The sequence below is a fragment of the Copadichromis virginalis genome, linkage group LG12, assembly GCF_057382275.1.
Source record: "Copadichromis virginalis isolate Kocher_CV1m ecotype Utaka linkage group LG12, C_Virginalis_male_GT1.1, whole genome shotgun sequence".
Lineage (NCBI taxonomy): Eukaryota > Metazoa > Chordata > Actinopteri > Cichliformes > Cichlidae > Copadichromis > Copadichromis virginalis.
This window is the reverse complement of record NC_140629.1, coordinates 26,222,251-26,245,677: the sequence shown is the minus strand read 5'-3', so window position 1 is coordinate 26,245,677 and position 23,427 is coordinate 26,222,251. Positions and strand designations below refer to the sequence as shown.

The 23,427-nt window shown below is 41.8% G+C and overlaps 1 protein-coding gene and 1 long non-coding RNA gene across 5 annotated transcripts in view; one reads left to right on the top strand and one right to left on the bottom strand.

Moving 5' to 3' along the window:
- Positions 1–23,427, top strand: part of pde4d (phosphodiesterase 4D, cAMP-specific) — a 153,629-nt gene that overhangs the window by 126,143 nt on the left and 4,059 nt on the right. For all 4 annotated transcript variants that reach the window (XM_085475682.1, XM_085475684.1, XM_085475686.1 and 1 more), the window contains exons 2-14: positions 2,524–2,715; positions 5,379–5,415; positions 5,499–5,575; positions 7,289–7,338; positions 11,372–11,484; positions 19,836–19,929; positions 20,032–20,207; positions 20,297–20,395; positions 20,504–20,668; positions 20,904–21,003; positions 22,675–22,829; positions 22,958–23,080; positions 23,195–23,377. In XM_085475682.1, coding sequence (XP_085331808.1) covers positions 2,524–2,715; positions 5,379–5,415; positions 5,499–5,575; positions 7,289–7,338; positions 11,372–11,484; positions 19,836–19,929; positions 20,032–20,207; positions 20,297–20,395; positions 20,504–20,668; positions 20,904–21,003; positions 22,675–22,829; positions 22,958–23,080; positions 23,195–23,377 — 1,564 coding nt within the window. The remainder of the gene's footprint in view (positions 1–2,523; positions 2,716–5,378; positions 5,416–5,498; positions 5,576–7,288; positions 7,339–11,371; positions 11,485–19,835; positions 19,930–20,031; positions 20,208–20,296; positions 20,396–20,503; positions 20,669–20,903; positions 21,004–22,674; positions 22,830–22,957; positions 23,081–23,194; positions 23,378–23,427) is intronic.
- LOC146697149 (uncharacterized) lies at positions 7,660–17,504 on the bottom strand. The gene is made up of 2 exons (XR_014923377.1): positions 17,244–17,504; positions 7,660–11,442 (listed from the first exon to the last, which is right to left on the bottom strand). It is a non-coding gene; the product is annotated as an uncharacterized LOC146697149 (long non-coding RNA).

The following is a 23,427-nucleotide window of genomic DNA, read 5'->3' as shown; positions in this document are numbered from 1 at the left end:
GAAAGAAGAGAAAACGAGCTTTGTGAAGATATTTGGTGTATCACGGTAGCCCAAAGCACTCACAAGGCACTGCTGTCTAAACACAGTAAAAAAATCAGCGCTTCCTAGATTTTACTATGTGTTTCAGGTTACCGTAACTCCTCAACCAATTTGGGCTAGAGAGAACATTAAAATGGTTCCTGAAAGATGAGAATTATGACTCTATGATACTTATGAAGGGTTAAGTTGGGAAATAAACTGCAGAAATCGTACAAGATCAATAATTTGTCGTTTTGTAGTGAGAAGGAATGTTTCAGTAATGTTTTAGGGACATGCTTTCTATACTATGCAAGCATGTATTTGTGCACGCTCGAAGTGCTCGCTCTGTTCTTGGCTTCCTGTGCTCTTCCACATGGAAGATGATCGAGTACTGGACACCACTGACAGGTTAAATCTGTGTTAGTTTTATTTCAGAGGATGCTGATAATCAAGAAGATAACAATTATAATGATAGAGATGTCATTCTTATGTGCATTGAGCAGCTTCCTGAGGGGAATCCCCCCTGACCTTTGCATTTACACCAGACAAGATTATGGGACTGCTTAGTAGCTGTAGCAATAAGGCAGATATCCCTGATGATTAGCGTTAGTCATCACCTGGGTGAACAATCACCTAGGAGACTAAGAAGCTCACCATGACGTCCCAGCCGGAAATGGTGTCACTGGTTAAGAAATACCTCTCAGCTATGAGTCAGTGGCGTTATTGGAGCAGGGGTATTCCCAGTGGCTCTCTGTGCAGTCTTTAAACAAAGGTTAATGTCTGTAGTTGTATGTTTGATGGCTCTGTATCGTGCAACATTTGTCGTTTACTGTTAATGATGTGCTAATTAGCCTGCCACCAATCATAATCAGCTACATAATAAATGGATGGCTCATTATAATTGTAATAGATGAAACTCGTGAGTAATTTAATATCAGCCAACAGTCCACAAGTAGCGTGGACCCGTGGGGCTGACATACCTATGGAGTAGACGTGCGTTATGCTTTTTCAAAGCTCATCACCTTGGGTAATGGGGGGAGCGTGTTATCCCTAGAGCTGCTGAAGTCAAATGCAACAGCACGTAAGGGAGAAAAACTGAGGGATTGTGTGACTGTGTGTTGAGCTATTTCTTTAAGAGCACATTTTGTGTTGGTGGACAGGGCACATGTAAGAATATAAGATGAATAACAGCATTATGTAAGAATATGCTAATTAGCCATATGCTCATTTTGCTCATGCTAGTTAGCCAAGTGGAGCTAGTAATGACTTGTTAAGGCAAGCTAGTCTCTACAAAGCTAATGTGTAAGGCTCATTCAGATAAAGAGAACAAAAAATGCGTCAGAATTACGCAGTTTATTTTATGTTGATGATCCAATCTTAAATTAATTAAGTGACTGTGATTGGGGTGATAAGATACTTTTATCTCTCCCTTAAACTCATTGTGAATCATAGACTATAGAAAACAACATGGACATTTTTTGTCTGTCACCAGCTTAGATTTTAAAGTGTGATGTGGATCTGATTGTGAAGAGAACATGTGAGTAACAAAGTAGGCCAGCTCTAATAGGTATGTTGGATTACTACCCTCATGGGCACTAGCAGGTACCATAATATACAAAATGATTATCTTATTCCATTTAATAAGTTTTTACCGTGGTAATTATCCAAGGGGAACATACATTTGTTTTCACATTGACCTTTCTACAGCTGGATTTCTTTTTTTGAGCCACATTATTTGCTTCCCGCTGGCAAATAAACAGAATGCAGGTTGTATGCTTTGCTTTTCAGACCTGGAAGCTAAGCCCTACAAAGACATTTTTAAAAAGAAAAATAAGTCCAGCATGTTATGCACATTAGATTGGGCAGATTAAGAAAAAACTGCACATCAAAATTCTTCTGTTTTATTTTATTCCTATGCCATGTATGCAATTCCTACACTGGACATCACGTGGATATCAGTGACACTTGGATTATAACATATAACAGAGAGAGTGAGTGGGAAAGAGACAGCCCATGCATAATGAATGGTCCCAGGAGTGTAAGGCTGATACTTGGGCTGTGTCAGCGATATTGCTCTGGGGGAGAAAAACTCAGCGTAATGGCTTAGTCTTGCTCACAAAGTCCCCCAACCAGAAATCAAAAAAAATTATTATAAAGGCCTTCTTTTCTGTACGGTCTATGCTAATAATTAAAACCATGTCTGGTATGAACCTAACTATGGATTTGGAGATTTACCAAACCAACCAGTGGACATGAGAGCCTGGTGCTGCAATGAAAAGTCATCAGCATCGCTAACATGTGACTAATGTGTACATAAATCCTGTGTTTTCCGGAAGCATAGATAATTGGGTTTTATTCTGGAAATTTCCCTTCCTTTTTTTCACCATTGAACTTCAGAAATTTTGCTTGAATCTGTCAGTGGTAGAAATCTCACTTTGCAAGATCAAATAACTTTTTTCACATACTGATTCTGATATTTGTTCTTTTCTCTTTATCTAATTACAGTTTCGATGTGGACAATGGCACATCATCAGGTCGAAGCCCCCTGGACCCAATGGCCAGCCCGGGCTCAGGCCTCATCCTGCAGGCCAATTTTGTCCACAGTCAACGGAGAGAGTCATTCCTCTACCGCTCTGACAGCGACTATGACCTCTCACCCAAGTCCATGTCGCGAAACTCCTCCATTGCCAGTGACATGTGAGTAAATGGTATCTTCTGCTTCCATCCCAACTTTCATAAAATTAACAATAATCCTGTTGAATCCTGATAAATGTCTTCTTCTTCAGCTTGAACTTGAGACCGGTAGAGTTTGGGATTAGTGAGATAACTTTAGTTTTAAATCTGGGTTTGCAAAGTTATGCTGGTTTACTTCTAAAAGAGTTATATAAAGATGATAATTCAATCATAACTGGCATCAGAGCACATTAGGTTGGGTATAACAGATCACAGAAAACCATGACCAGCTGACCAACCCATTCTCTAAAAAAATAGCAGCACAATTTTTAGAAGATCCTGTGTTGCTCAATGCAGGGATAGTGTGAGTGTCTCCAGTTTTGAGAGGAATTTGGATTCTCGGTCATGGTTCCAGCTGAAGGAATAAGGATAAACATGTCCTACACACCTTTTGAATGCATATAAGAAACACTTTTTATAGCGTAAACAGATGTAGTTGCAGAAATATCTTCCTTTGCTTTAATGACAGGACAGAGTGTGCAGTCTTTCCTTTCTGGCTTTGCTTGCAGTATCTGTATTGCTTTGAGCCTGGATTATGTTCTTTTAATTCGTCGTACTATTCCTAGATTAAAGTTTATTCTTCATATGAAAAAATGTGCAGCTGTCCGTGTCTGCGATTATTCATCTGGCGACAGCACCAAGCTTTTTACGTGAACTTGCACACAGCTAAGCCCAAAAAATGTGGATTGACTTACTGTGTTTATAAGCAGTGTCAGGGTCACTGTGACTGCTTAGCATTGTTGTGGCTGTTAGGCTTAGTGGAGCCATGTAACAGAAAGATGTCCCAGGTATTTTCAACTCGCCCTGTAATACAGTCCCCAGGTCTCAAAGCTTCCATCCTTTGGGCCTTATGGAACGTGTGCATGGCCTGCAGATGATTCTGGTGTCATATCTATTCTTGGCCACATTCAGCAGCACAGAAAGGGCACGGTGTAACAAACCATTCACAAGCATCCGTCTATAGGTTTGTTTTCTCAGAGTTACTGGTTTGTGTCTCCTAAAGATAATGGGAAGGATTTGTGCTCTGAAATGTTCACTTTTATGTCTTTGTTTTATCATTTATCTTTTATAATCGTGATTTTACATTATCTTACAGCTGTAGCAAAGAACTCAGACTTCCCAGTAACACACAAATCAGCTGGTATCTCCAGGGTCAGAGTATATATATTGATAGCTCTTTCGTGTTTCCCACACAATGGTGCCTATCCAGTTACATGTACTGTACACTTTGTGCTACAGGAAATAAAAATATTGACAAAAAGAGCACTTGGATCTGCCCGAAGGAAAGACAAATAGACAAAAGGATGAATAATAAGGAGTTGCAGTAACCTTAGACCTTGTTCTTGCTGCTGCTTTTTGCTCTGTGGTATTACACTAGTTACCATGTTTTAAAAAAACCTGCATGTTTCTCTCTTTTACATCTTACAGGATGAAATTTGGAAGTACAATAAGAAAGCTTTATGAAATACTTAATAGCATAGCTTTATAAACATAAATCCAGGTCAAGTCAATGGAAGGAAATTGTTTTCAGCGACCTCTAAAGTTCAGAACTCTCCAGAAATTATAGGAAAACTCAAAATTCCATCCATCCATTATCTTCCGCTTATCCTCATTACAGTCACAGGGGCTGGAGCCTATCCCAGCTTCTCTCGAAATAGAGGTAGGACAGGATGTATCCCCCCCCCCCGTCGCGCCCCTGCCTGTTACATTTAAAAAACAGAAGTCGACCCAAAGTGCTTTTATTTAGTGGAATTTGCAAATTGATGACATTTGCTTTATAAATCGAAATAGACTGCTTTCCCATAAGCTGCCTTTTTAGGTTAAAACTACTGGTATCAGTATTGGTAGTGCCATTACTGGCCTTGTATTTGCTGTCAGATCGATACCAAAATTTGCAGTATTTACTGCACTGGTGCTGCCAGGTGTTCACAGAGCAGAGCCGTGGGGTTGTTCAGCAGTGCAGTAAAGCAAAGAGGCTCTGTGACACTAATCATCACCTGAAGCTGTTTATGGTGTTCACATAACTTGGAGGTCAGCAGGTACTGACTCAAAGTTTACTGATTAAATTTATTTTACCTTGGTTGACTGAGAAAGGCTTTTCTCTCCCTTAACAGTGTTCACTGAGGTGTCCTTAAGCAAGGCTCATAAACCCCAGCACAAGGAGCAGCGTGTCTAGCGACAATAAAAAAAAATGGGGGCAATCAGTGAAGACAAGACAGAAATGTGCTTAGCTAACTTTTACCTGGGTAAATAAAAGTCAGTAAAAACATGAAAGAAGAACTTAATGATCCCTATAGGTGTAGATAGGGGCAAAGAAATGGAAAGAAGAGGTGCAAAAACAGCTTCCATGTTTTACATTATCCAGTACCATGAGAATAGGTTTGGTAGTTACTGCAAATGTCATTGAGCTACCTTACGTGTACAGTTACACAACAATAAAGCCCCTCAGTTCTCTCACTGAAGCCTAATACTGCCTTTAAACTATTGAACATTGTGAAGTATATGGCCTCCTCTGATTTGTGAACATAGGGACAAAGGCATGGAAATGAATCACCCTTCTGCTGCTGAATCATTATCATTATACTGTGAGTCTGCGTCTAACATAAAACTCTCTCTGTTTCTTCCAGTCATGGTGATGACATGATTGTAACACCCTTTGCACAGGTGAGCGGTTGCACCAGTTTTGATGTCTTGACGCCTTACATACTGCCATAATGTGACGTTCAATTCTGTCATGTCCCCCTCAGGTTCTTGCAAGCTTGAGAACTGTACGAAACAACTTTGGTGCATTAACTAACCTACAACAAGACAGAACATCCAATAAGTAAGTTTGGAAGGCTGTAAAGCTTTACTGAAACAAAACCTTGCTGTAGTGAGAGGACTCTAATAATCAGTGTGACCAGCTTATGATATCTGATCACAGTCACCTTATGGCTGAGTTGTTCTACTCTGCATGTGGCAGTAATTTGTCATTCACATCCAGTGGCGGTCCTAGCCTGTTTGGCGCCCTGGGCGAACTCTCCCTCTGGCGCGCCCCCCCCCCCCCCCCCCACACACACACACACACACACACACACACACATAAAACATATTAAGGATTGTACATTAACAAAAAACTGTTGTCGGAACCATACTGAATTTCACCAGAGACACACACACACACATATGAAAAGAGAGAGAGTATGCATAGTATGCAAACGGCTACCAAACAGCCATCATAATTCATCATACAATGAGAACAGGACCAATCAACAACTGACAATGACTAATTAATATTAAAATCTGTAACATACTGTATTGTTTGGAGTTTAGTCTGTTACTGTAACCCACATAATTTCCTTAATTTAAAAAAGTATTCTGATTCTGATGGTTTCAGGATGACCTGCCATTATCCAATGACACATCTGCTTACCTGTATCTTTTGCTCATTTCTCCTCCTCTTCTTTTCTCTTTTTTCTAAACTGAGCACCTGATGGCTTTGAACTTTTCTTGTCCATCTTCCATTGGTTTTAATTTTGCACTCCAATATGAACACAAATCCCCCAACTCGAGGATCGCCACGACATAACCTAATAGACCTACACCTTAATTCACAGACTCGCTTTGTCTAGGGTTTATTTCTGGGATTTCGCACAACTCAGGACTCAAAACATCAATACATAATGGGCTTGGATTTACAACACTATGAATGAAATGTGCTTTGTTTCGAAGCAGCCGGCCCCTCCCCTTTCGACGGGTTGTGTGTTTGAGACTTTAAATCATCAAACTGTAAAATAGAAATTTTAAATTGTTACCCCTCTCTTTACCCCTGGTCCTAAAGTGTATGTTTATTTTCTTACTCTTCTTATATTTATTGTTTGTTTACTTGCACTGCTGTAACTGGAGCCTCGTCGTCTCGTCTCTCTATATACTGGACTGTATGTAGCGGAGATGACAGTAAAGTTTACTTTGACTTCAGCAGGAGGCTGTTTGTCTGGTGTTTTTGTTGGTTTGTTTGTTTTTATTTTGTTTTATTTTGCGAGTTGGTTATTAGATGCTGCTTCAGCCAGCCAGAGAATCCCCCGCCGCCCCGTCCTCTCCTCCCTGTGCCGCACGCAGCAGGCGCACCTTGCAAACGGAGGGCGCCCTTACTCCCAGCAAATGGGCGATAGAAAACCGATCGGTGCCTGTGCCATTCCTAATATGCGCTGGCATGACGTCAGGGCAGCATGAGAACGAGCAATTTTTAAAAAAAAATTTTTTGCCGATGCCCGTGATGCCGACCCCCACCACGATGCTGCCCCGGGCAACCGCCCGTGTCGCCCGTATCAAGAACCGCTACTGTTCACATCCTTCACCTGCCTGCACTGTCTCCAGTGCTCACACATAGTCGGGCTTTGCTTGCCTTCTGCTGGATATATTCAGTATTACAACAACAGTGTGACTGTTGTAATAGTCACAAAAAACCAGCAAAAGGAGATTACGTTTCTTTACTTACTGTTATTTTTAGAGTTAATAACCGACTGTTTTGTGTGGCTCTTTGTTTCCCCCATGACAGAAGATCACCCATGTGTAACCCACCACCTATCACCAAGACCACCTTCACAGGTACGTAGACAGAAGAACGGCATGACTTGATGATATCTTTGTCTACTGTGTGTCCTTGTGTGTACGCGGGTGGTTCACAGCACTTTGTAAAGCAGTATTTACCTCACTTTGGCACACAGGGATCTCTAGTGCGGAAGCAGATGATAAGCAACGATAGTGAAATACAGATAATAACTTAAAATATGTAATAAATGGCTCATTCATTGTCTAAAAGCTGGTGATCAATTCTGAGTAGAACTAAAAGGAGAGCCTTACCAGAGTAGTCTCATCCATAACTGAAACTGGGATTAAATAGTTTATAGTAACAAAACGGAAGCGCTATCATTATCATGATGTCTTTTATCAGTTTTAAGATGATAAATATGATAACAATGAAGGGCTGTCAAGCACACAAAAAGTTGTGCAATAAGTCCAAACAAACAAACAAACCCATGAGCCAGAATATAAATATGAACTGTATATTTCACAGAGAAGTGGTTCACAGCAACAATAATTAGACTGTCCGATAGTATGGTGAAGTGTTTGTTTTTATTTGGTAACACGTCTCTATTCTAAGAAGCACTCATGGGGCTGTAGCAACAGACAGATCACTGTTCCCATAACAGATTAATAGGTTGTGTGTGTGTGTGTGTATATATATATAGTAATACTTGTCTTGGATAACCTAATGTGTTGAACACATTGGACAGATACCCTGTACTGCACAGATTGTCTGGTCTGCTTTAAGTGTTTTTGTTGTGAGGAAGACATGGCACAGACAGTGTTAGCTGGCTAGAATAGACTTGCCCTTGACAGTCACTTTGCTTTTTAGCAGTGTCAATGGCTGCAACCCAGCTTGTGTTTGCAGGAAAGACCAAATAACCTTCACCATTAATAAATAATTTCACTGTGCATTGCTCGGTAAAATGATCATGAGCGCGCACGCACAAACACATGGACATAGATATGCTCAATAAAAGGACAAAACTATATATTATTCTATATATTTATAATAGTCATTTATTAAGGGTGCCAAATTTTTGCTTACTCTTGTATTTGTGGGCAATCCTTACAGATGTTAAAATCGAAATCTCAAGACTTACCAACCTGCTTATATATTAAGAACCACTGACATCGTGCTATATTTAGAAAATAATCTGGTGCACAGCCCTGCCATAAACTGGTGACAGCTGTGAGTCATGAGCATAATTATTTGAGACTATTGACTGATACTTGTAACGCAAAGGCTTATTGAGCCTGCAACAAGTCGCATTGCAGAGAAAGACAATAAAGGGAGTATAATTAAAATTAAGTCGGTAAATCAGTCAAGGAGAAGATGCTGGTCAATAAAAGTGAGATTGCATGTAGGGCTCTTTGCCCCTTCCTCTGCTTGTCTTTCCATCTTTAGCTTCCTGCCCCTGCTTGCCAGAGCAGTTTTTTTTTTCTTCTGTTATCGGAAAGATGCACTAATAGTTCTTTGACCTTTTACCTGTTGTGGATGAGAATAGTTGCTGGTTAAAGTAAAGAGGGAGAGACAGACAACGATTTCAAGTTTCAAGCAATGCAGGCAGGCAGTAATTTGCATAATTGATTCAAACGGTTATGGCAGCTTTTTAAACATTTAGGCACTGAGGTGAGTTTAAAGAGATGCACGTGTCACTCGCATTCAGTATTCAACACAGTAGAATTATGTTTTTGGTTACATTCATTCTTTTTCCTTTTTTTATTGCACGCGATGCGGCCAGAAGCTATTTTCAAAGCTGATGCTAAACTCAGTGTCACAAGAGCTGTCCTTCCTCCCGAGCTCTGCGTTCTCCTTCCTTTTCCTCCTTGCTGCTCCTCTTCCTCTCTCTTCTTCTCATCGTCTCCCACTCCAACTTCACTGTCAAGCTGTTCCGGTACATAGTTTGGCTGCAGCCCTGCGTCTGTGCAGCAGAGTGGCCTCTCTGAGCGCCGGTGTCTGATGTCGCACTAAGCATGAGAAGAATGTCATTGACGTCAGTGCAGTTGCTGTCAGAAAGAGTAGCACCCCAGCCACTGACACCACACCAGGGAGAGAGACACCGAGAGAGAAAAGGAGACTGAGGGGAAGCGAAGCGAGAGACAAAAAATAGGAGCAAGAGAGAGAGAGAGAGAGAGAGAGAGAGACAAAGAGGGGAAGGATGATCAGTGGAGAAGTGTGGGAGAGGAAGGGGACTAATGGAAGCAGGGTGGGAAAGATTTGTCAAAGACAATGAAGCGGGATAGGGGTTCAGAGTATGAGGTCATAGAAAGGCATTGTTGTGCACAAAACAGACCCATATGGTAACAAAATTAGTGTGCATCTCTTCCAAATATAAAGCATGAGATATTAATAAAATTTACTTATCTTGTCCTACTTGTGCAATCGAGAGCTATGAACTTGAAAACTTAACTGTACACATTTACATCAGTAAAGTCAATATGAAGACAGAGCAGTGTTTCCCAAAGGCTTTAAGGCACTTTAAACACTTCCTACAAATGGTAAGTTGATATGGCATCACGAAACTAAATGTAGTCCTCGTGTGTTTTAATCTGCCGCTGCCTTGTCTGTGTAACTGAATTATGGCTTTAGTGACCACACATCACAGATCACATTGCATTAAACCCCTGTGTGCTTTCCTAAATTAGTTAAGGCATCAATATTAATTGGCTTCTGACAAGGTGACATTTTCTGCTAACATAGGCTGACTTTGAGAGGTGCATGTCTTTGATCTCAAACGAAAAGAAAAGGATACCGTGGCACTGCGATGTCGGGCTCATCACGCTAAACCGCTGCCATCTTCACCATATGGTCTGCCATCTATTTGTTTACCTCTCTCTTTTGGTGTATTTGTATGCTGAGCACATATTGGCATGCATGCACACTCAGTATAGGGAGCTCCCAGCTCTGGCTTCTCACTTCCAGCAGTCCAGTCCATGTTTTGATGATCTCCCTTCCCCATCCACAGTGCGGTCCTCTCAGGCTTTAGGTACAGCTTGGGGAGAGCAGCACGTTTGGCTACCAGGGACGCTGAAGCAACAGCAGCCCACCCCCTATACACACACACACACACACAGCATCCATAGGAAACACTGTCCAGCGTAGACACACAGCACTGGATTATACCCTTTGCTTCCCGGATACCATGGATGTTTTCATTGGCAGAGAGGCTATGGAGACAAAATCATGATGTGTTATGGTTAGCATTTTGTCTGGTGTGAGTGTGCATGTGTATGCATGTGTGCGTCTGTTGGTGTCCGTGTTTTTGTATGTGTGTGTGTCTGTGAGATGTATTTCTTAACCATGTCAAGTTGCTGTGAACGATCTTGTGTTTGTTCCACCCTGGACAATAGTGACATGGATCTTGCCTGGTTCTGAGCCTCTCACTGGATCCTCTTTTCCCTGATCCCCGTCTTCGCTCCATCCCTCCTATGGCAGACATGGGCCTGCTAAGCAGACTGTTGTTCATCTTGCTACATGACTGGAATTATACTTCTCTTATGAATCATACAGTAAACCCTATACACCCAGATCACTGAGTAGAATATGTGTGCTGTGTATGGGTGATAGTGAGGAAGTCTGTTTTTCTGCTGTTGCTCTCTTTGCTCTGTGGTTTACGTCTCTATTCTCTGCCGATGTTTCCTTACTGTTAACGAGCATCTGGACACACTGAATTGACTCGGGGTGGCTGTTTGCCATCCATCTCTCACAGCCATACTCCCAGGGATTGTATCTGACTTAAAAGGAAGAAGCCGGGAACTGTGGGACTGCGGTGAAGGTTTCTTTTCTCCATGGGGAATCAATGAGCTTGGCTACAGCTGACCTCTGCTCATCTGCGGGTTAGGATACGGGACATAAAGGCCCTGCTCCCACGCCCCCCACCCCTACCCCCTCAGCTGGCTCACCTGTCCAGTATGAAGAGTCACCCATGTGTCTACTCGGGGTATCCCAGCTTAGCTGTTTGTGGGGTGGGAGACCCCGGGCCTGGACCGTCCACTAGCCCTCTGAAGCGGGTCCTTACTGATCCCCTGCCCTCCTGTCTTGCCCCTGCAGAGGAGGCCTACCAGAAACTGGCCACTGAGACCCTGGAGGAGCTGGACTGGTGCCTGGACCAGCTGGAGACGCTGCAGACGAGACACTCAGTCAGTGAGATGGCTTCAAACAAGGTAAGAATAGCTAAAAAGTTGTTGTTGTGGGTTTTTTTTTTTAAATTCATGGCAGTATATGTTATAAGTATTCTCTGTCTCTGTAATGTGGAAGTTGCTTCCTGGGTTTCACTTTAGTGTTTGTCTGCTTTGTTTTAATTTTGTGGCGTTTGAGCAAAATATAGTGTAGTGCTGATGCTGTGTGGGACATGCAGTACACTGTATGTGCTAAACTCTACTTGAAGTTGCACTTTTACAAATATTTACAGTATATACAGAGTTTCCTGCAGATTGAAAGTGCTAAGAAGCTAAACTACTAAATGAAGCTTGACTGCTTAACAGAACTGCGTTCAATGATTAACTTTATATATCTTTTAAAAAGAAATTGTGCAGCACACTTTCATGGGAGTTGTCATGTTGCTAACCCACGCCTGTGTTTTTACACGTCCATCTAAAAGAAAAAGAAATGTAAAAATACAGTCATTTTACTTATCTTATACAAAACTCTTGTATAAGTTTAAATGCCGTAATGGCTTGGTTTTTTTCTTGGACAAAGCTTATGTCACTTTTAGCACTGCATTAGCAAACTAACAAACAATAGTGAGATCCATTGTATCACAGGCTGTCGATGTAGTTGATTTTAAACATAATTCCATTGTCTTTAGACCTCCTCATCCCTAATAATGACTCGTTATGAACCCACTGTAAAAGCAGCACTGTAGAAACTTGATTCTTCCACATTTTGTTTGTTTTTGTGTGTGTGGTTGATCTATGTGCTGCTTGATTATGTGGTTTAATGTCTTTCTTAATACTCGTCAGTCATTACACCGCACATTGGTCTGTTTATGTTGTATGGTCTATATCGCCAGTGTGTGAATGTGTGTGTGAATGGGTGAATGACTGAATGTAGTGTAAAGCGCTTTGGGGTCCTATGGACTAGAAAAGCGCTATACAAATGCAGGCCATTTACCATTTACCATTTATATATGTTAGCGATAGCATCGTCATGCAAGCGAGGAGTTTTGGTATGAGCATGCTCAGTCGCTTCCACTGCGTGTGTGTGTCCGTGTGTGTGAGAGTGTTAGTGTGCTGCTCTGAATGCTGATCAGCTCTGGGCTGTGGTGATGTCACACACTGTGATGTCACACGAGGTGGGACGAACCAAGAGGAGAGACAGACAAAGGAATCAAACAAAAAGCACAGGTTCACCTCTGATGTTAGTGCGATCACACACATCACGCTGCACATCTACCTCATTTAAATTTTAAAAAATCACTTCTTTAAAAAGAGAGAGAGAGAGAGAGAGAGCGAGAGAGAGAGAGAGAGAGAGAGAGAGAGAGAGGTAAAAGAAAAACTGTAACATGCTCTCTTTTATCAGCACAGCTATCTTTGGTCGTCATGGCAACAGCCACAGGCTCAGCCGCCCTGCTATCTCACTCCAGCAATGCACACATACACACTCACACACGTACAGACAAAGACATCACATGTAATACAGTCGCTACATCTCCCACACATGCCCGCAGACTTTAACATTGGTGTTTAAAGGTATCCTCAGCTCATCGACGAGATAAATAAAAGAAACCAAAAAAAAAAAAGATTGAATTCATTTGAGGAAAATGGAATAAAATTACGGAAAAATCACTTCTCTCAGTGTTTGGGACCATTGTTAAAACTCACCGCCCATAAAGTACAGTTCCTTGTGGGTTCCCATTCATCATCTCTGCCCTCAAATCAGGTCACAATATATTCTGGTGAAATACTGCACGTCACCTCGGAATATCACTATTCCCAAGGTTACTCTGTTAGGCTTAGAGGCTGCTGTAACAGTAGGTTAGGCAAGGTCAGTTTGCCCTCCAGGACATTCGTACTGCCATTCTACTTAATGCACTTTCACACAGTAGCTAAAAACACACACAGCACACACACCCATTGTACACCAAATGAAACAAGTCGTTTGCAGTTGTAACACCTTCTTTGACATTAAAAGTGCACATGTCTCTGCAACCCAGTATCACGGCAAAACCTGTAATAGAATCGCTGAGCCACTGGCATAGCTTGTCCATTTCCAGCTTTGACTCTTAGACATTATTAACACAGTTACACGGACAATATGTACATATTAGCCACCTAGCTTAATCGATTCTACTGATTAAGGACCCTGAAATGTACTTCACATGTTTTTTTACTCACTACTGACTTCTTGGCTTTTTTAAAAATTATTATTATTATTATTATTATTATTATTATCTCCCCCTGCTGGTAATTCAACTTCTGCATGTGTGTCTATTTCACCCTTTTGCAGAGGCAAAGTGTGAAATTGACACACGTCTAACAGACAGCGTGTCTATTAGACGCTTTGCTGTAATCTCGTATAGGTCTCTGAGGTGACACTTGTTGGTTCTCTGTGGGTTCAAGTTCAGGATACTCCCGTGGTTAGATATTTTTCCTTTGTGTGTGATTAAGTATTTCGGGGATTCTTTTGCTCTTCTGTAAGATCGATGTGCACTAGTCAAGTCTGATTAGCGTTGGCTGTTTTCTCATTTGAAATATCAGGGTGTCATGCTTGGATGTTCAGGTTCGAAGGTGTCCTTTTTACTAAAGGCAAGAACTCTTTCCCCCTTTTGGACTCCTACTATGGGCAACTGTTGTTACTCTTTTCTGAACTGAGTGGTTTCTTCCAGAACAAAATGACAAGGTGTGAATCAGAAGTTAGTGATTGTGATCTTTTTGTATACAACTTACTAGGGCGTCCCTTGGAAAAACCTAGAACCTATTCTGATGGTCGTCAAAAATTGTCTTTATTGATGTTTATTGAGGTCTCAGAACTCGTCATTAAGGGTACTGGGGAGGTGATCAAATGTCTTTTTATGTGGGAAGGAGTTAAGACTTGTGTATTTTGGTTGTGTCGTGATCTCATCTGCGGATCTCCTGGCATATGGCAAGTGACTCATTAAAACTTTCTTTCTGTTTTTCTGGCATCACCGTTTTAGTAAGTCTGATTCACTTGCAGTGCGACTGGTGCCACACCTGAACAAGAATCTGGATCGTGTCACTTCTCTTTTTAACCTAAACCTGTAAGGTTGAGCTTCCCTGTCTTTTGCAAATCAGCAGCAGCCAGTGGGTGTTGGTGGATATCTTCTGTTTTCATAATGACTCTCTAATTGTTGCAGCAGGTAAAGTAAATACCAAAGTCTGTAATATGGACCTGTGCTAAATTATGCTTTTCCTGTTATATATGTACACTGCTATAATGGCAGGTGCTGCTATTAAATGTGGCCAAAGTTTCAAATAATGAGGCCAACAGACAATATGTGCAAGTATAACCAGTAACTGATTATATCTCCTCCACTTGTTGCAGTGATACTTTTAAATGATTAAAAGTATTATTCTTTTGATATTTCACTATTAGTGTTTCTTAGCAGCTCATTTCAAGAAAGAGCAAGAGGTTCCTTAGGAAACACCTAGTTTAGCAGCCTCACATCACTGATCTCAGATCTGTGCGAGGAGAGGTTTCTGCTTTTTCTGAATAACATGTAGCTTCCCTTAAGAATTCAAACTGTCTTGTCCCTAAAAGTTGGATCTAGTTCAGCGAGGAGGGCTTACACATGCGATGCGGTTCAGACTCATTCTTCAGTGGCTGAATTAGTGGCTAGTTCTCTTTGCTTTTGCATCTTGCTGCTGATCTTAGTTTTCATAGGTATACTTTGTGCTATAAATGGTACATGGACTAGTATTTGTGTGGTACAGCCCTTTTCCTAACAGTCATGCACTATGTATTGGCCCTGTGACACATTTTTATGTGTGGATTGGAGGAGCCGGGGGATCGAACCACCAACCAGTCTTACCATTACCTGTTTGTAGCCTTCCTACATATGGATTTCCTCCTTGGTGTCTTCTGTATGTCATGAATGGGTGACAGACCCATTTCATCTATAACACTGACAACAATTAAAGTGTTCCTGCTCCCTCTGCGGAGAGGGGGCGTCTGCTGCCCGAATAAATGCAGAATGTGAGAAACGAAAAAAATAAATTGATCTGGAGGTGTTGCGAGCTATATATACACAGCAGGAACAGATATTTTTGGTCACAACACACATCTATGCTCGGTGTGACACTTTCCAATTTTTACCCAATAGTTTGAGTTCACACCTCTTGGCTAAGCTATTGCTTTGTGTGTGTTTGCGTGACAGCGAGTGGGAGTTTGTGTGGATTAGTGAGGTGTAAGCGGGCGTTGTTTAAACTGTCCACCTGAGAGGAGACCATGTGTTGTGCGTGCACACATGTGCGTGTGTGTTGGGCCTGTGCTGGCCTGCTTGGCTGTGAGTCAATCAAAGCGACTGGATCTCAGCGAGCCGGTGGGCTCATCTGTTCCAGTGTAGCTGTAAATTACTCACAGTGCCAAACAGGCTGTGGAAGTGGGGCGTAAAGTAATCAGAGACAGATTTGGTCCCTTTTCAATCAATGTAAACACTCGACACATGCATGCACACATGTGCGTTTACATACACAACATGAAAAAGAAAGAACAGACTCTAAATCTAAAGAAACGCAGGGGCTGTGGATGTTTTGTGTGGGTGTGCGCAAGTTTCAATAACCTGATTATGGTTCAAATTTTCACTGTTTTTTAAAGATTCAAATTTTTAAAAAGAAGTTTATATGAACCATATAAAGATCTGGAATAATCTTTTTAACTTTGACAATTGTAATTTTATATTCTGTTTATTAATGCTCATCAGCATTACTAAGGCCTTTTGCAGGCAGCCTTTGCAGTCCTTTCGACGTTAGCTATGTTAGCGGCCGACATCATCCCCGACATTTATGCTTGTGTGTCATGGATTACGCGTTAATTACCGTGCGGTTGTGTTCCACTGTTTTACATGTGGTGCCAGCCGATAGAAATTAATAAAATGCTGGGCCTTTTTTCCCCTCATCTCCCAGATGTTTGATGCCGCCCTTTTTTCAGGGGCAAACATGCTCTTCTCTCAAGTTTTATCTCTTCATTGTACATTCCCTGCCCTGCAACAGACTGGCCATCTGTCCAGGGTGTACCCTGCCTCTCGCCCTATGGTAGCTGGGATAGGCTCCAACCACCCCCACAACCCTAATAAGGATAGGACCATGTGTCAGACACCCCTGCTTTATGGGGTGGGGTAAGTTAGATGGTGGTGATGATTAGAAAAATGATCCATCATCATCATCATCATCATCACTGCAATATTTATCAGTAAAGCTGTAATATCAAAACTTGCACGCTGTCTGAACTCTGAACATTGATTGGAAATGTTTTTGGACCAGTACCTCAACAGGTAATTTGAAGAGCATACACAAGTGTTTATACTAAGACATTTCTTTAAATAAACCAAAGTCCAAAGTAAACATGTTTTTCACCAAAGTTTGGTTCTGCTTTTCTTAGAAATACCCCCTGTCCAGATCCTAAGAATAGTATCACAGTTCAGAATTTTCCACACCTGCAATTACAAGAAGCAGTCCAGTAATTATTTGAGCTTACACATCTAATATCACTCATTTTGGTAGGACAAGATTCAGATGCCCTGTACATTTGAATTGCAGCAAACTGCAAACAGCTCTCTGTCAATGCCCTTTTTTTTCACTGGGACATCGTTGGTGAGCTGACTCAACGTGGGTTTTCCTGTAAAATTTCAAATTTAAGACTTGAGATTATCGGCGGATAATTCAATAATGCTGGATGTCAACATTAAAAAATGACTGCTGGAGACATGAAATGCACTCATAAAGCATCAGGTGGATATACTCACTTTGGAGGTGTTTGTCGCTTGGTGCTGCTTCAGAAAGAAAAACAAAAAACTCCTGCTTGAATAAGGTTTCATCTTTTGCCTTCGATTAAAGCGACGACCTCCCGAGCTTGCTGACACGCACACGGAGCAGCCTGTGTGGCTGCAGCACTTTTAGTTTCTGTCCTATTGAGCCCACTTCAGATAACTGTGACGCTCATTCTTATTGTAAGACTAATGATGGGGTTTTTTTGTGTGTGTGTTTACATCATCTCATCAGTGATGCTGCTGTGACTCACCTCGCTTGAATACCGGGGTGGAAGGTGACCTTTTTTTAAATATTATATCATGTTGGATGAGGTAACCTGCACTTGTATATCAAGCTGTGCAGAAGGTTAGAACAGTTGGCCATGCATCTTATATGAACATGTTTTGCATACACACAAATGTAGGTGTGTACTGTACACACACACATGCATACGCAAACTAACATCCCCCTTGCACCGCAGGAATTAAAGGAAAGGGAAGGGGTAGATTTTTCCACTGACCTCAGTCCCAGCCAATCAAACAGCAGGCAGTCTCAGGTCTGTTCCAATCCAAACCAATCAGAGATGATGATGATGAGCTCACACTTCTTTCATATCCGGGCCCTGATTCGCTGCCGTCGTACGACCGTGTGAGGGAGGCAGCCTGTGCGCTTCACATGGGAGCTTGTGTCACACATACAGAAGCAGCCAGGCAGTCCTGTTTGGGAGCTGCTGAGAGAAAAATTTTGCTGTCCTGGTGCTTTGGCATCTACTAAGCATCCGCACCATCATCAATTATTCACAGACTCAGCAGTGCATCCCTGTGCCTGACTCTGTGTGTTCACATGCCAATCTGTGTCACCGTGTGTGGTCACAATATGCTCGCATCGGATCTTTGGGGAGACACGTTTCTTCCGCTTCTCTGTCAGAATCTGTTTTTCTTCGGCTTGGTTCTTTGGTTATTTGCAGGGCAAGAACGCAATGCTTCACTTACGGACTCTGCACAGCTGATTTACTTGGAATTGAGCTCTGCGGGCTCCTCAGGTTGAGGTCTTTTAACTGGCGGGAACTGCCTTTGTTTTACTAGCTGTCTAGTGTTTTCATTGACTGAGCAGTATACCGGACTATAAACCTGCACCTTTTCTGCTTCTGGATCGGTTTGCTTGATTTGTCAAAATGCCTGAAGCAAATTATTTGCTCTCTGTGTCCTGGGGATACATACAGGTAAGATCCCTTCTTATATTAGTGTAGTTTTTTTATATATTCATATGCTTCACACCTAGTTTGACGTGATTGCTTAAATTAATTTTCATCGAGAGGACGTGGTTTTTTTGTAACTTTCATCCCTCAGACCAGTTGAGATATACGAAGCACGTCATATATCTCCTCAAACTGTTGCTGCATTGGTGTGAGATTTCTGGGTCCGTTTTCCATTTTGATGCATTTGATGTGAAGAGCCAATGTTGTACTCGCATGGTGCTGCCTGGGTGTAATTCACAGAAAAAAAATGATAATTTAGGTGACTTTGGATTCAAGAGCAAAGATGTTTTCGCAAAATCTCTGGATCGTTATTTCCATTCTGGTTGTTTCAAAGGTTAAACGGCACAAGTGGCCTCTTAGGTCAAAGAAAACAGCAACTCTTAGGTCTCTCCTTTTTAGGTCCATAATCTTTTAATTTTACTTTATACAGATATCTGGAAATCTTGTAGGTTGCATTTTTATTTATATGTTGCTATTTTTATATGTTTGTAATTATTGTATTTGTCGCTTTTCTGCAACAATGGCTGCAAGTGGCTCGCAGCCTCTGGTGTCATCATTATAAAAAAGCCTGTGGGTGTTCTTAAATCGGACTGAGCTCTAAAGAGACTCCTGTGGTGTTATGGCTTGCTTAAAGTGATCAGTATGGCTTTACATAAATCATTGATATACACTGTGCATTTTACAATTTCATAATTAAATTCATTCATAATTAAATAATGCATTGAGGGGTTTTTTAAATATCTGTTTTGTAACTTTGTGGTTTGGAACATCAGTGATTTAAAGCGTTTGCCTCCACATCAATCAATTTGGTTTTCAAAACCAAAGCTGCAGCTAAATTTGGGCCTGCCACTTCAATTAGGCACCGGAGAGCTAAGAGCAAATGAGGAATAAATAAATGCTGTCAGTTTTTTCAGGGCAGCAGCCCTCTAAATCTGTGTGTGTGTGTGTGTGTGTGTGTGTGTGTGTGTGTGTGTGTGTGTGTGTGTGTGTGTGTGTGTGTGTGTGTGTGTGTGTGTTAAAGTGAGAGAAGGTGAAATTTCTGGGAATAACTACTGTATTGTTCCTTGAAATTTTAAAAATCTGTCTGCAAAAGACTGTTGCTATTAGGAATGTGTATGCCATCAAATCATCTGTTTTCTTTACATGCATAGATATTTTTTTTTTCACGTTCTGGAACTTGAACTATGTTTTCAGTTTCTGTTCTTTACTTGAAAATGACATTATTAAGTGCCTCTGAACACCTCTGACCTGAAAAACCAAGTAATTGTGATTATGCCTTTTTCCGAGACACTGAACCCATTATTCATATACGTGTGTGCTCCGCTTTCAGTTCAAGAGGATGTTGAATAGAGAGCTCACGCACCTCTCGGAGATGAGCCGCTCTGGGAACCAAGTCTCTGAGTTCATCTCCAACACCTTCCTGGGTGAGTGATGACACGGGTAGATAGACTCGGCCTCCTTCCTGCATCGTGACAATCTTTGTATTCACTTTTCTGTTCTTTTTTTTCTGCACTGTGTCTCTCCAGACAAGCAGCATGAAGTCGAGATGCCATCCCCTCAAACGCAAAAGGAGAAGGAGAAGAAGAACAAGCCCATGTCTCAGATCAGTGGGGTGAAAAAGCTGCAGCACTCATCCAGCCTCACAAACTCGAACATCCCTCGATTTGGGGTCAAGACCGAGACCGAAGATGAACTTGCTAAGGTGTGTTTGTGTGCAATTTGATGTATATAGTTGAGGGAATTTATTTCTGATCTTATCTCATTGTTTTTTGGGGTTTTGATTTTTTTCAGGAGTTGGAGCATGTGAATAAATGGGGCCTTAATGTTTTTAAAATCTCCGAATTTTCTGGGAATCGACCACTGACAGTCATGATGTACACAATATTCCAGGTAAAGACTTCCTTCTTCTGTTTTTCTGGCTCTTTTGCTGCTTGATGAATCCCCAAATTGTCCAAATCGTCTTAATTGTAATACCCCCCCTTTATTTCTTATTTGCAGGAGAGAGACTTGTTAAAAACTTTTAAAATTCCACTTGACACCTTTATAACCTACCTGATGACCTTAGAAGACCATTACCATGCCGATGTGGCCTATCATAACAACATCCATGCTGCTGACGTCACCCAGTCAACTCACGTGCTGCTATCCACCCCTGCCCTTGAGGTGAGGTGCAAGTGCACGCACACACACAAAGACATGGAGCACTCTTGTACACATGCATTGACATGCATATACTCACAAACACGTAGGCCATGCTTCCACAATCAGCTTCAATCAAACTCCTTCTCCACGTCCAATCAATGGCTCTAAACTTGAAAGGGTATTTTTATCCAGCGAGCTGACTCTCGCATCAGTGCCCTCCGCTCTCCCTTCAACACTTGCTTCTTCTTCTTTCCAGGCTGTGTTCACAGACCTTGAGATCCTCGCTGCCATCTTTGCCAGTGCAATTCATGACGTGGACCATCCCGGAGTCTCGAACCAGTTCCTCATTAACACCAGTAAGCCTGAATATGAGTGTTAGCAACTGTGTCATTACCAAGTATTCACAAACGCACACACTCTGGCACAAAGGTGAGAACATGCACATTGATGCCTCTGCTTCGTTAGCAAGCATACATATGCACACACTCTGCATTATAAATATAATTTCTCTCATAAATCGCATTTCATAATTAATCCAAACTCTGAATTGATTCTTGCATCAACTCCAAAATGTGCAGGTTGGGCTTAAACACTTAGTGCCTGCACACATGCACGTGTTTACCAGCATGTTTTTTGCAGGCACGTGTGATGGCTTTGACATGTGATTCCAAAGCAGAGGAGTTCAAAGAGACGATCAATAATTGCCCTAATCCCTGTACTCAACATCATTCAGGATTCTTAGGAAAATGTCCTTCTGAGGACAAATGTAGCCACACTATATGTGCTGACCTCAATATTTTCTTGTTTACATCAAGCGGTAGCTAATCAACGCTGAGAGTCTTATTTCTTTTTATAGGCCATTGCATTTTGGTTGCTAAATTCCAGTAATCTCCATTGTTGAGTGAAGGGTAGACATCACAAAGACAGATTTATCAAAACCTAAAGAAATAAAAGCCAGATAATCTGTGTGACTCACTAACACCAAGAGTAGTGATAGAAGCATCTCAACTGAGCTTATAACCATGCCAGACTTGCATGCCTGCTTCATGTTGTTGTGTTTGCTAATGTATCCCTGAGCTAGACACTAAACCCCTGTTATCTCACTTTAACTGACTCACTTGCTTATGGTTAGCAGTATCACAAATATCACCTTAATTTGGCGGTTTAGAGGAAAACTCAAACAAAAGCAGTTTATATCCACTGGGCACAAATGCATAAGAGTATTACTAACACCAGCCTCAGAACAGAAGGCACACTATGCAGTCGCATACACGTAGCACACACATAAAATGTGTAGTGCTTACCATAAGCCCCAAATGGGGAATCCCTGCAGTAAAGGCAGTGTGAGTCATCCTTGTTAAGTGCCACCAGAATGATCTGCTGTCAGCCAGAGAGCAACGGAGCAGGATCCCCTTTCTCTGTTCTGCTGCTCGGTTTCACTGTGGCCAAGACTAATGCATCTTAATGGAAAATCTAAATACAGCTAGAGGTCCTTCAAATGACCGCGAGTGGGAAATCTCTCAGCGGTAAACATGATGGGGCTTTCTTCTGCTGCTCATTCACCAAGGAATCCATAGCAGCACACATAAAATTCAGCAAGACACCATTAGAGAAATTTGTTGCACTAATAGGCGATTGTTGCACATTTATTGTCTTATGGATCTAATTAAACTGAAATGCACAGTTTAGAATTGCTGTTCCCATCTATGGTAATTTGTATTTGGCAGTATGGTTTTGGCACATGCACATGTGTGGAAAGCACAAGGCACTGAGAGCAGCAGCAACACCTCCAGAACAGAACAAGAGCAGGCATGCATGACTGCAGACACTGATTTAACAGGACAAAGCATGAAAAGGAAGAGATGGGGTGGGTTACAAAGTGGCGTGCAGCGTGTATCAACTTAAGCTTAGCCTAAAAGCAACTTGAAAAGAATTTCCAGTTGGATGTACAGAAGTGTACCAGCGGACTTATCAGCTTCCTGCTAAGTTTCTGCAAACTAAACTAACCAACCGTTTCCCCCCTGCAGATTCAGAGTTGGCACTGATGTACAATGACTCTTCCGTCTTAGAGAACCATCATCTAGCAGTCGGTTTCAAGCTCCTGCAAGAGGAGAACTGTGACATCTTCCAAAACTTGACCAAAAAACAAAGACAATCACTGCGAAAGATGGTCATTGACATCGTAAGTGAAAAGTTTCATCTTTTGTAATAAAGGCTGAGTAGAAAGCCTTGTGTAGTATATTACGTACAAATTAAGCGACAGTGTTCTTTGCTGAGTACTAGTAACAGTTTGTTGTTGGTCTTTATAAGGTGCTAGCTACAGACATGTCCAAGCACATGAATCTGCTGGCTGATCTGAAAACAATGGTGGAAACTAAGAAAGTGACCAGCTCTGGTGTCTTACTGCTGGATAACTATTCTGACAGGATACAGGTAAAACTGGCTGTCTAATATCCACGTCTCTGTTGTAGTATTTCCTGCTGCTGTCTATATTGTCTTTTGGGACATTGGCGCTGTGTTTTAGATTGTGTTACCGGTCACATTCAGGTTCTCCAGAACATGGTGCACTGTGCAGATTTGAGCAACCCCACCAAGCCTCTGCAGCTGTACCGGCAGTGGACGGATCGCATCATGGAAGAGTTTTTCAGCCAAGGTGACCGAGAACGGGAGAGGGGCATGGAGATCAGCCCCATGTGTGACAAACACAATGCCTCAGTAGAAAAGAGCCAGGTAACACACACACAGGCAGATAAGTGTACTGTACTTGTGTGCTGTGTAGA